Source organism: Anomaloglossus baeobatrachus, chromosome 8 (genome assembly GCF_048569485.1).
Source record: "Anomaloglossus baeobatrachus isolate aAnoBae1 chromosome 8, aAnoBae1.hap1, whole genome shotgun sequence".
Taxonomy (NCBI): Eukaryota; Metazoa; Chordata; class Amphibia; order Anura; family Aromobatidae; genus Anomaloglossus; species Anomaloglossus baeobatrachus.
Window position 1 is genome coordinate 40,020,423 of NC_134360.1, and position 13,194 is coordinate 40,033,616.

The 13,194-nt window shown below is 49.5% G+C and overlaps 1 protein-coding gene across 1 annotated transcript in view; it reads left to right on the plus strand.

The window, feature by feature from the left end:
* Positions 1-11,963, plus strand: part of ARIH2 (ariadne RBR E3 ubiquitin protein ligase 2) — a 74,747-nt gene extending 62,784 nt beyond the window's left edge. Inside the window, exons 10-15 of the mRNA XM_075320737.1 lie at positions 7,246-7,267; positions 7,487-7,638; positions 7,750-7,893; positions 8,860-8,928; positions 9,016-9,099; positions 11,331-11,963. Of these exons, the coding sequence (XP_075176852.1) occupies positions 7,246-7,267; positions 7,487-7,638; positions 7,750-7,893; positions 8,860-8,928; positions 9,016-9,099; positions 11,331-11,402 (543 nt within the window). The 3' untranslated portion in view covers positions 11,403-11,963. The remainder of the gene's footprint in view (positions 1-7,245; positions 7,268-7,486; positions 7,639-7,749; positions 7,894-8,859; positions 8,929-9,015; positions 9,100-11,330) is intronic.
* Positions 11,964-13,194: the final 1,231 nt, after the last annotated feature.

Consider the following 13,194-nt stretch of genomic DNA (forward strand, 5'->3'; position numbering starts at 1 on the left):
CCGGCCTGGGTAGAGTCCTTTTCTAGGTCCATATCCCAGTCATTTGCTGAGTCCATGGGGCTTTTGTCCAGGACGTTGATGACTATGCATCAGCCCCCCTCACAGGGTGCCTCTAATACTCTTGACAGAGGACTCCTATCCTCTGACCTCCGTCCATCGGAGCTCACGGAGGATTCATCATCTGATGACCCCGTCCTTCTAAGAGAAGGCGCAGGGTTTCCTCCCCCTCCCCATCCCACGGCTCTGTCTCAAGAGCTGACTCTCAAGATGAGGAGGATGCCCTCACTGGGGGCTCGGAGGCTATGTATCCCATCGATTTCTCTGAGGGTGACTCAGATCTTAGTGATTTGATTGCTTCTATTAATTCTGTGCTGGATCTCAATCCGCCAGTGTCAGAGGAGCAACTCTCTTTGGCAGAAAAACATCAGTTTACCTCGCCTAAGAGAGTGAAGAGTGTGTTCTTTAACCACTCCAGTTTTCAGACTGCTGTGACCAAGCCCAGGGCCTGCCCTGACAAACGCTTTCCAAAGCGTGGTTCTGATGACCGGTTTCCATTTCCACCTGAGGTGGTCAAGGAGTGGTCTCACTCCCCAAAGGTAGACCCTCCGGTGTCTAGGCTATCAGCCCGGACCGTTGTGTCGGTGGCTGACGGCACCTCACTTAAGGATTCCACTGACCGTCAGATTGACCTTCTGGCCAAATCTGTGTATGAAGCTGCGGGGGCCGCGTTTTCCCCGACTTTTGCAGCAGTGTGGGCTCTCAAAGCCATCTCTGCTTCTCTAGAGGAGATGCATTCCCTCACCAAGGAATCTATGCATGAGATGGTTACCTTAACTGCTCAGGCTTCAGCTTTTTCATCCTATGCCATGTCTGCCATGCTGGAGGCTTCTCACCGCACTGCGGTGGCTTCAGCTAATTCTCTTGTTATCCGCAGGATTTTGTGGCTTCGAGAGTGGAAGGCAGATGCTTCTTCCAAGAAGTTTCTTGCTGGGCTCCCTTTTGCTGGTTCACGGCTGTTTGGTGAACAGCTGGATGAAATCATTAAAGAAGCTACTGGCGGGAAGAGTACTTCCATGCCACAAACCAAGACCAGGAAACCCGCCCAGGGTAGGAATCAATCGAGGTTTCGTTCCTCCAACTGGTCATCCTCTAAGCCTTCCGCCTCGTCCGCTAACTCAGCCAAGGATCAGAAATCCAACTGGCGCCCAAAAGCGCGTCCGCAGAAGACCGCAGGAGGTTCTGCCACTAAGGCAGCTTCCTCATGACTCTCGGCCCGCTCCAGCCACGTCCTTAGTCGGTGGCAGGCTCTCCCACTTTGGCGACGCTTGGTTAAAGCAAGGCTCCGATCAGTGGGTGAGAGATATCATATCTCACGGCTACAGGATAGAATTCTCTTCCAGCCCTCCAAACAGATTTTGTCTCTCAACTTCCCCCTGCTCCAAGGCCGCCGCCTTCTCGCAGGCCGTGGCGTCCTTGCAGGCAAACGGAGTGATTGTCCCAGTTCCCGCTCAGGAACGGTTCAGAGGTTTTTACTCAAATCTCTTCCTAGTTCCAAAAAAGGACGGTACCTTCCGGCCCATCCTGGATCTCAAGCTTCTCAACAAGCATGTCCGGGTGCGGCATTTTCGCATGGAGTCTCTGCGATTAGTCATTGCCTCTATGACCCAAGGGGAGTTCCTGGCATCCATCAACATCAGAGATGCCTATCTGCATGTGCCAATCGCAGTGTCACATCAGCGTTGGTTACGTTTTGCGATAGGAGAGGATCATTTCCAATTCGTGGCTCTCCCCTTCGGGTTAGCCACGGCCCCTCGGGTATTCACCAAGGTCATGGCAGCAGTGGTTGCGGTTCTGCACCTCCAGGGGTTGGCAGTGCTCCCTTACCTGGACGACCTTCTAGTCAAGGCTTCATCCAGCGCAGACTGTCAGCAGAGTGTTTCCCTCACTCTCGCCACCCTAGCCCAATTCGGGTGGATTGTCAATCTTCCCAAATCCACTCTGACTCCGACCCAGAGTCTCACGTACCTAGTGATGCAGGTTGAGACTTTGCCGGCACTTGTGAAGTTGCCCTTAGACAAACAGCTGTCACTCCGGTTGGCGGTGCGCTCTCTCCTGAGGCCCCGCCGTTATACCCTCAGGCGTCTGATGCAGGTGCTGGGTCAAATGGTGGCCTCCATGGAGGCGGTTCCCTTTGCCCAGTTCCATCTGCGTCCTCTGCAGCTGGACATCCTCCGCTGTTGGGACAAGCGGCCTTCCTCCTTACACAGGTTAGTGGCTCTGTCGCCACGGACCAGGAGCTCTCTTCAGTGGTGGCTTCGACCCCTCTCCCTGTCCCAAGGGCGCTCCTTCCTGACTCCGTCCTGGGTGATTCTCACCATGGATGCCAGCCTATCCGGCTGGGGAGCGGTACATCTCCACCACAGAGCACAGGGCACTTGGACTCCGTCCGAGTCAGCCCTTTCAATCAATGTGCTGGAAACCAGAGCCGTGCTTCTAGCTCTTCTAGCTTTTCACCACCTGTTGGCGGGCAGGCACATTCGAGTCCAGTCAGACAACGCGACAGCGGTTGCCTACATCAATCACCAAGGCGGGACACGCAGCCGCCTGGCAATGTTGGAGGTCCAACGCATTCTTCAATGGGCGGAGGACTCCAAGTCCACCTTATCCGCAGTCCACATCCCTGGCGTAGAAAACTGGGAGGCAGATTATCTCAGCCGTCAATCCGTGGACGGTGGCGAGTGGTCCCTGCACCCAGCAGTGTTTCAGTCAATCTGCCGCAAGTGGGGCACTCCGGACGTGGACCTAATTGCATCCCGTCACAACAACAAGGTTCCGGTTTACGTGGCTCGCTCCCACGATCCTCAGGCCTTCGCCGCGGATGCTCTGGTTCAAGACTGATCCCAGTTTCGTCTGTCCTACGTGTTTCCCCCTCTAGCTCTCTTGCCCAGAGTCCTGCGCAAGATCAGAATGGAGGGCCGTCGAGTCATCCTCATTGCCCCGGACTGGCCCAGGCGAGCTTGGTATCCGGACCTGCTCCAACTGTCCGTGGAGATGCCGTGGCATCTTCTGGACCGTCCAGACCTGCTCTCGCAAGGTCCGGTTTTCCGCCCGAATTCTGCGGCACGCAAATTGACGGCGTGGCTCTTGAGTCCTGGATTTTTACGGCTTCTGGTATTCCTCCTGAAGTCATCTCCACTATGACTCGGGCCCGTAAGTCTTCCTCCGCTAAGATCTATCACAGGACTTGGAAAATTTTCCTGTCCTGGTGTCGCTCTTCCGGCCATCCTCCTTGGCCATTCTCTTTGCCGACCCTTCTGTCTTTTTTACAGTCCGGTCTGCAGCTAGGACTGTCCCTCAACTCTCTCAAGGGACAAGTCTCAGCTCTATCAGTGTTGTTCCAGCGGCGTCTCGCCCGGCTGGCTCAGGTCCGCACCTTCATGCAAGGTGCGTCTCGCATCCTTCCGCCTTATCGGCGGCCCTTGGATCCCTGGGACCTTAACTTGGTCCTCACGGTATTGCAGAAACCCCCTTTCGAGCCCCTTAGGGAGGTTTCTTTGTATAGTCTTTCTCAAAAGGTGGCCTTTCTAGTGGCCATAACTTCTCTCAGGAGAGTCTCTGATTTGGCTGCGCTCTCCTCGGAGTCACCTTTTTTGTTTTTTCACCAAGACAAGGTAGTTCTCCGTCCGACCCCGGACTTTCTTCCTAAGGTGGTCTCTCCCTTCCACCTTAACCAGGATATCTCCTTGCCTTCCTTCTGTCCGGCCCCTGTTCATCGCTTTGAGAAAGCGCTGCATACTCTAGATCTGGTGCGTGCTCTCCCGGATCTATGTGTCTCGCACCGCTGCGCTTAGGCGGTGCACCTCTTTTTGTGCTAACCACAGGGCGGCGCAAGGGTCTCTCTGCTTCTAAGCCGACCTTGGCCCGTTGGATTAGATCGACCATTTCGGACGCCTACCAGAGTACTCAGGTGCCTCCCCCGCCGGGGATCAAAGCACACTCGACCAGAGCTGTCGGTGCCTCTTGGGCTTTCAGGCACCAGGCTACGGCTCAACAAGTCTGTCAGGCTGCCACTTGGACTAGCCTGCATACCTTTTCGAAGCACTACAAAGTGCATGCTCATGCTTCGGCAGATGCGAGCTTGGGCAGACGCATTCTTCAGGCGGCTGTCGCCCGCTTGTGAAGTTAGGCTCCGCCTACTTCTTAGTTTTTTCTGTTTATTCCCACCCAGGGACAGCTTTGAGACGTCCCAATGTCTGGGTCTCCCAAAGGAACGATAAAGAAAGAGAATTTTGTTACTTACCGTAAATTTTTTCTTATAGTTCCGTATTGGGAGACCCAGCACCCTCCCTGTTGCCTGTTGGCAATTTTCTTGTTCCGCGTGTTATCACCGGCTGTTGTCGTGGACAGAGTCTCCGGTTGTTCCGGTTCTTACTCTGTTCTACTTGTGGGTGGCTATTCTCCTTCAGCTTTTGCACTAAACTGGCTAGGACTGGCTATCAGGGGGTGTATAAGTTCAGAGGGAGGAGCTACACTTTTAAGTGTATTACTTTGTGTGTCCTCCGGAGGCAGAAGCTAAACACCCATGGTCTGGGTCTCCCAATATGGAACTATAAGAAAGAATTTACGGTAACAAAATTCTCTTTTTTTGCTGCATTACACTGGATCCGGCGTCCATAGGCTTTTACTGTAAATCACGCCGTATCGTGCCGGATCCGGCGCGATGCGTTTTTTTGGCAGAGACGTTCCATCCGGTTGCCGCATTAGCCAAACATGAGGGATCCGGCAAAAGCCGGATGCAACACAAGGCCATCAGGCACTAATACAAATCAATGGGGATAAAACGGATCCGGCGCCGGATCCGTTTTATCCGTTTTTTTTCCGGATTGTGCCTGATGGGGAAAAAAACTGATGTGTGAAAGTAGCCTTTGCCGGACTGTTCATTATAGAGAGGGGGGAGCCAGCACTGCCTATGAATGGCATGCAACAAATAAAAAGTGTAAAATTCACAAATTCATTCCTACTGTACTATAATGCAAAATGAGATTTTTAGCAAACAATTGATCAATAATTTGAGCCACCCCTGCCACGTCACGGCAAATCTCAATAGGGGGGGTCCTACTCTATATAATATAATTTACCATTGTGCCATGCGGCCTCCTAAATATTTTAATAAGCAGAACCATATAAAAGCAACACATATACTTGTGACATCTCAGATCCGCTCCCATGTTTCAAAGACAGATAACTGCGAATAAATGCAGTCCAGGTGCCAGTATATGCAGCGAGGCCACACACACTAGCACAATGTCAGAACTAGTCCTCAGTGTCTGACCAGCAGCCATGGATAAAGGCGGAGCAGGCCCAAGTAAATGGTGCTTTTTATATAGTTTTGCTTTTATATGGTTCTGCTTATTAAAATATTTAGGAGGCCGTATGGCACAATGGTAAATCATATAATATACCCCCTGTTGAGATTTGCCGTGACGTGGCAGGGGCGGCTCAAATTATTGATCAGTTGTTTGCTATAAATCTCATTTTGCATTATAGTACAGTAGGAATGAATTTGTGAATTTTACACTTTTTATTTGTAGCATGCCGGTCATAGGCAGTGCTGGCTCCCCCTCTATGATTTATTAGGCGGACTGTTCAGTATTGTGGTTTTCTATAAGGCTAAGTGCACATTCTGCAGATTTGGTGCAGACATTTTCTGCTCCAGATCTGCACGCTGTGGCAAAAAACGCTGTCAAAACCAGGTGTGGTTTTGATTTTTTTTTTTTTTTGGGCCCATGAAGAAAGTCAATGAATTTAAGTCAATGGGTGAAAAAACGCAGCTAAACCTGAGCAATAATTGACATGCTGCGGATTTTTTTTTTTCTGCTTCAAAATCTGCACCAAAACCGCATGGAAAAACACCGCACTCTATGCACAGTAAGGCTGTGTGCGCTCTGCACCGCACACAAAAGGTCCGCTTCAGAGCGCAGCTGAAAAGCTCCGTTCTGAAGCGCATGGTGCCTGCAGAATTTGTGCGCTCTGCATGCTGCCTCTCCCTATAGACAGCATGGAAAGCGCACCAAAGAAGTGACATGTCACTTCTTAGAACGCACGCTTCGGACAGCAGCCGAATCGCTGCGCTCTAATACGCCACGTGCGCTCGTCTCATGCACAATCTTCATAGATTATGCTGGGGACTCAGGATGCATGCAGTTACGCTGCGGTGCAGAACGCAGCTTAACTCCATGCAATACGCACACGTGCGCACATAGCCCAAGTCCAAAATCCCATAGACTTTGCTGGCTTCAGGAGAGGCAAGCAGATTTAAAAAAAAAAAAAGTGTCAAAAACAACAGCGTATGCACAGGGCCTTTAAAGGGGTATTCTTGGCTCAAAGTGATGTCATATTGCTACGATATGCCATCACTTTATGTTCAGTGGGTGTACAGTTTGTTGTTCACTGCATTGGTACACCTGACCACCAGGGAACTTCAGAATGTCACCATTGACTATCAATGAGTTGTTCTGATGTTCCCCCTGCAAAGTAGGTGACTGGAATGGCAAGACTGTGCCAGGAGCATCAACACTGTAGTTCCTTTGCTCTCAGGATCAGTGGGGGTCCTAGAGGTCAGACCTTCACTGATCATATCCTAGCACAAGGGAAAATCCCCTTGGGCCCTTTTCACATTGCGTTCTGACCTCCATTCAGTGGTCTTATCGGTGCTTGTGTCCGAACCCCCTGCAAAACTGGTTTCGGCGGCATTTGCCGATGGGGCCATTAACTATAATGGTACAGTCACCGTGTGCTGTGTTGTGCACCATTTTCTGGAGTATACTCTTTCTGGGGACAGACACCCGGACATAGTAGAGTGTATCTGGGTGTCTGCCTCTAGAAAACATATGACACCCAGATACAGTCTACTACGTCTGGGTATCCACCTTCAGAAAGCGTATACTCCCGAAAATGGTGCACAACAGAGCATGCGTCCAGGATCCTTTTTGCAAGGGCGTTCGGAGGGGACCACTGAACGGAGATCACAACGCAGTGTGAAAGTGGACTTAGATGTTTGTGGCTCCTACCTCTTACATGCCAAAAATATCTGAAAAGTTGGATGCTTTGTTCTCCGTCTTGTCGGACCCCTTTTCTTAGACATTCATTGCATGGATATCGATTGACCGCATCCCCCATTGAACATTGCACATGACCCGAGTGTTTGGATGAACCTCATGTAACACTATATTTAATCTCTTACAGCAATGTTCGAAATGCAAGCATGGTAAGTGTCTTCAGCTCATATCACGGTGATGGAGAACATTAGATTTATGTATCTGTACGGACACATGACCCTCAGGTGCATCAAGGGTTAGCGCTGCCCATTACTGTAGGCCATTGGTTGCATTCTGCTGTTACACAACTACAACTCCCAGCATGCACTGACAGCCACAGGGTGCAAAATGTTTCTGTTTATGTAATAATCCAGTGACTGTGTTGTCAGATTTCTGCTGGATGTGCCTTGGTGACTGGAAAACACATGGAAGCGAATACTACGAGTGCAGCCGATATAAAGAAAACCCCGATATTGTAAACCAGAGTCAGCAGGCTCAGGCCAGAGAGGCCCTCAAGAAATACCTCTTTTACTTTGAGAGGGTAAGATCCGCCGAAAGACAGTGATTTCCAAAAAAGCGTAACCGCCTATCGTAGGGATGCTCGTATAAAGAAAGCTTATAATGTATCCTCTCTTGTTTGATTGTCCGGCAGTGGGAAAATCATAATAAGAGTCTGCAATTGGAAGCTCAGACCTACCAGCAAATTCAGGAGAAGATTCAGGAACGGGTAATGAACAACCTCGGCACCTGGATTGATTGGCAGTACCTGCAAAATGCTGCAAAGCTGCTGGCAAAGGTGAGACGTTCCGGCCTGATTAGCCGATGCACGGGTCAGACCTCAGTCACTGGCTGCACAGTATGGTGCCCATTTTTTCCGTTTTTCGCCTCCGCTCACTTTATTCTTCCCATTGTTCTTCCACCATTTTCTTCTTTCCAGCAGTGGTTATCACCCTCCCAGGAGCCTAAATAGGAAATACTGTATTTTTCGTTTTATAAGACGCACCCCAACTTTAGAGAAAAGAAAAAAGGGTCCGTCTTATAATCCGGTGGTGTCTTACCGGGGGGCAGCAGCGGTGTTGGAGCAGAGTTACAGGAGACAGGGGCGATGCTGCGGCGGTGTCCCAGATGGTCGATGCGGGCGCTGTGAGGCAGGAGGAACTTCCAGAGACTGTCGGCGGTGCGGGCTTCAAAGAAATGGCGCAGGTTGAGCTATCGGCTCAATGACAAGCCGAGATCATATCTGCGCACACGCGCCACCTCCGGGCGCGATTTTTCTTACATCCGCTCCTGGGAGATCAGTGGGCTGAAGCAGCGCGTGCGCAGATGAGATCTTGAGCCGAGAACGCCATCTGCACACACGCAGACTCCGGGCGCCTTTTTTTTTTTTAAGTCTGCACCGCCGACATTTCAGGATGGCAGCGCCCGTAGCATCAGCCCTGCTTACTGTGACCCCTCTCCACCACCTCCTGGTAAGCTACATTTGGCTTATAAGACACACCCTTCATTTTCCTCCCAAATTTTTGGGAAGAAAAGTGCATTTTAAAAATTCAAAAAATACGATGGTTCTCACTCTGTATTTCCTATACAGGTTCCTGGGCAGGTCAATCCTAGCACTTGCCTGAGACCTTTACAGATCTGAGCAGGCAGGCTGCAGGAGACAATGTATTCACTAATGTGCCATAGGAAGTTGCTTCGGGCAGATTTAAAGGGTTATTGCCAACATTGATGCCAGTTTTTGTTTTTCTCTTCCCTCTACATTCAGTGCCGATACACTCTGCAATACACATATCCCTACGCTTACTACATGGAGTCCGGCCCACGCAAGAAGCTGGTAAGTTCCCACGCGCGGTCCGATCTTTAGTCTTATATGGTACCATATGTACGCCCGTGTTCACATATTGCTGATTTCCTCCCTTAGTTTGAGTATCAGCAGGCCCAGCTGGAGGCAGAGATCGAGAACCTTTCCTGGAAGGTGGAAAGGGCCGACAGCTACGACAGGGGGGTGAGTATTGGCTTTTATTTCCAACTCTTCAATTTACATGGGAACCATAAGGTTTGCGATGCAGTTGGAGTGACGGCTGTTTTATGTGCGGATTTCCAGTGTTTAGGGAATGTTTTACAGAACGGCGTCTTAAAACAGTAGATTTAGGATCCCTTCATAATGACTCATCTAAATTAATGTATATCACACCTCTGGGACTCTATTCCCCTTCTTGAGGTCACTATTAATGGAGAGGATGTGCATGTGTTTTGTTCCCCCATTCACTTCTATGGGAGTTTCAAAAACAGACCAGCATGCCTGATCTCTCATAGATGTGGATGGCTGCCTCTTTATTCATGGTGGTCTTGAGATGGGATGGGGGAGTTGGGTGCCGCCATACTAGAGACAGATGTAGGTCCCATTGATCAGAGATTTACGGTGTATCTACACCTGTTATAAATGTATTAAAGCGCACCAATCACCAGGATTTTCTTATATAAACTAAAGCCAGTGCTATACAGCCTGATTCTATATATACCTTTAGGCTGCTTTCACACATCCGGTTTTTGCTGTGAGGCACAATCCGGCTCTTTGCAGAAAAAACGCAACCGTTTTTGGTTTTTGCTGCCGGTTGCGTTTTTTTTGCATAGACTTTCATTAGTGCCGGATTGTGCCGCATGGACTTGCGTTCAGTCCGGTTTTTGCCGCATGCGGCAGATTTAGCCGATACGGCGGCCGGATGGAACGCTGCCTGGCACCTTTTTTGTCCGCCAAAAAAAACTGCATCGCGCCGTATCCGACCGATGCGGCGCAATTTGCAATGCATGCCTATGGACGCCGCATGCGGCGTCCTGCGGCAAACATTGCATCCGGCTGCCGCATGCAGTTTTTTTCCACTCCGCATGTTCAGTAGCGTGCCGCAAGCGGCAAAAACTGGACGGGCCGCATGTCAAAAACGTATGCAAAGGATGCGGTATTGTCGCCGCATCCGTTGCATAGGTTTTAGAGCCGGATTGGCCGGCTCTGCTAAAACCGGAGGTGTGAAAGCAGCCTTAGTTGTCAGCTAGGTTGAATAGGTTTTGAAACACAAGTAAAGTAAAGTTTGTAAAATGAGCAGCTTTTTGAATGACCACAACTGCTGATAGCTGGGGTGGGGTTTTGATAGTGATTCCCGCCCACCTGCCTGTCTGTCCTCCCCTTATCTGGTATTTATGCTAATTCTATTATAGAATAGTTTTGCTAAGTGGTTAGGACCTGTGCTGATATCATACCCATGTGACCAGAAGGGGCGGGGCCTCAGCCACCATAGCTGAAATCTGGAAGCAACGTTATTTGACTGTTGGCTGAGGCCCTGCCCCTTCTGGTCACATGGGTATGACATCAGCACAGGTCCTTCTAGCCACTTAGTAAAACTATTCTATAATAAAATTGGCATGGATAACAAATTGTGTCCCCAGATTAAAAAAAATATACATATATGTATGTATATATATATGTATATATATGTGTGTGTGTATATATATATACATACACGTATGTATATGTGTATATATATATATATATATATATATATATATATATACACATACACACACACACACACACACACACACACACATACACACACACATACACACACATACATATATATATATATATATATATATATTATATACACACACACATATACACACACATATATACACACACATATATACACACACACACACATATATACACACACTATTCTCCCCTGCCCTTCCTGGTGTCTGTAGCGCTGACATCTTGTCAATGCTGCTGCCAATCGGGGAGCTCAGCGGCTCGTAACTCTTCCCCCCCCCCCCTCCCCCTTTAAACAACTGCGCCTGGGAACACAACTTTCATGAAAACGTAAATCCCCTTAGAAATTAGGAAAAACATTCTATAAGCTCAATATATAAGTAGTAAACATTAAGCTCCCCCTAGTGGTGGATCTAGGCACTGTGGGTGATTTGCATTAAAAAAAAAACATAATTTGGACAGACGTTTTCAAGGGTGGACTTTGTATGTGGTCGCAAAATATTAGAAAGGTTTCCTTCTAGAAAGACAGTGCCACACCTGTCCAGAGGTCATGTCTGGTATTGCTTTAATCCCCATTCATTTCAATGTAGATGAGCTGTAATGCGAGACACATTCTATAGACAGATGGCACTGTTAGGGGGAAACTTGCCATCTTTTTCTTTAATAATTCAGCCCTATCTGTTCTTCCGCAGGACCTGGAGAATCAGATGCATATAGCCGAGCAGCGAAGAAGAACTTTGTTAAAGGACTTCCATGATACATAAACGGTGACGCGTTGTCCGCAGGAGTGAGCGCATGTTGTGGAGCGAGGAGGAACCGATGCTGCAAAGAAACCCAGTAGCTCTGAAGAATGTGAAGAAAATCAGAGAATCCACTTTTAATACCCCGCTCGTTAATTTTGGAACGTGGCCCGTTCGTATTTTTTCCTCCTCCTTTTAATACGTTTTTCTTAAGTCCCAGGCTCCTTCCTTTCTCCTAGTAGATGCCATAAGAGGCAGATCGTTCCAGACTTTGCTCTTTTCCATGTTTGTTTTTATTTTTTTTGCTTTTTTCTTGTTTAACCCTTTCAGCGCTCCACCAACCTGCAGAGAATTGTGTAGGCAGTGAAAGGGTTGATCTTCATTATTTTTTCTTTTCTTTTTTTTTCTTTTTCTTTTTCTTTTCTCCTTTTTGTTCCGGATGGCAAGTGTTGGAAAAGTAGTTCAATTTTTTGAATGGCTGTTAATAGAATTAGATTATTATGCAAAACTGTCATTTTGAACTGTTGTACAATTATACAGAAAAAAAATAGAATTACAAAAAAAACAAAACACTTTTTAAAAACATTCAGTTTCAGAATTATTATTATATATTTCTTTGTCGCTCCATTGGGAGACCCAGACAATTGGGTGTATAGCTACTGCCTCCGGAGGCCACACAAAGTATTACACTTAAAAGTGTAAACCCCTCCCCTCTGCTATACACCCTCCCGTGCATCACGGGCTCCTCAGTTTTTATGCTTTGTGCGAAGGAGGCACACATGCACGCATAGCTCCACATCTTAGTCAGCAGCAGCTGCTGACTATGTCGGATGGAAGAAAAGAGGGCCCATATTAGGGCCCCCAGCATGCTCCCTTCTCACCCCACTCTGGTCGGCGGTGTTAAGGTTGAGGTACCCATTGCGGGTACAGAGGCTGGAGCCCACATGCTGTTTTCCTTCCCCATCCCTTTAGGGCTCTGGGTGAAGTGGGATCCTAATCGGTCTCCAGGCACAGGGGACCGTGCTCCCTCCGCAGCCCCTGGGGAATCTGCTGGACAGGAGCCGGGTATCGTCAGGGACAAGGCCCTGCTACTGTGAGGTACTCTGTGTCCCCGTGGGGACCGCGCATGGAGCGCTGGTGCCATATACACTGCAGCACTGCTGGGTGTGTTAGTGCGCCGGGGGACCACCACGCCGGCCACGCTGTGAGGTACTCTGTGTCCCCGTGGGGACCGCGCATGGAGCGCTTGTGCCATACACACTGCAGCACTGCTGGGTGTGTTAGTGCGCCGGGGACTACCGCGCCGGCCGCGCTTATTTGCGGGCCGCGCTTATAAATTTAGTCCCCGGCTTTTGCGGCCTAGTATCGCATATTCCCGCCCACAGGCCTGCCAGTCAGGGGAAGGGCGGGACGCTGCACAGGACGTCAGCGCTGAGGGCTGGAGCATACTCTGTATCCTCCTCCCCCCTCACTCAGCACAGTGGGGCACTGGATTCCCGCACTTTCTAGGGCACGCCCACGGCCCCCTCCTCCCCACAGAACGCCGGCAGCCATTACTGTCAGCACTTCTGACGCTGGAGAGGAGAGACACCAGGGAGGCCCAGGCAGGGATTCTGGTGATCACACATATCTATATATATATGCTTGTATGCTGTACATGTATGGTCGCACTGTTGAATTTTGGCTACTCCAGGAGAAGCCTTACAGTCCTCCCGGGCACTGTTCAATCATTACCGCCCCCGGACCTGCCAGTCAGGGGGAAGGGCGGGACAGTCGGGTTGACGCCGACAGTGAGGGCCGGAGCACACTTCGCTGT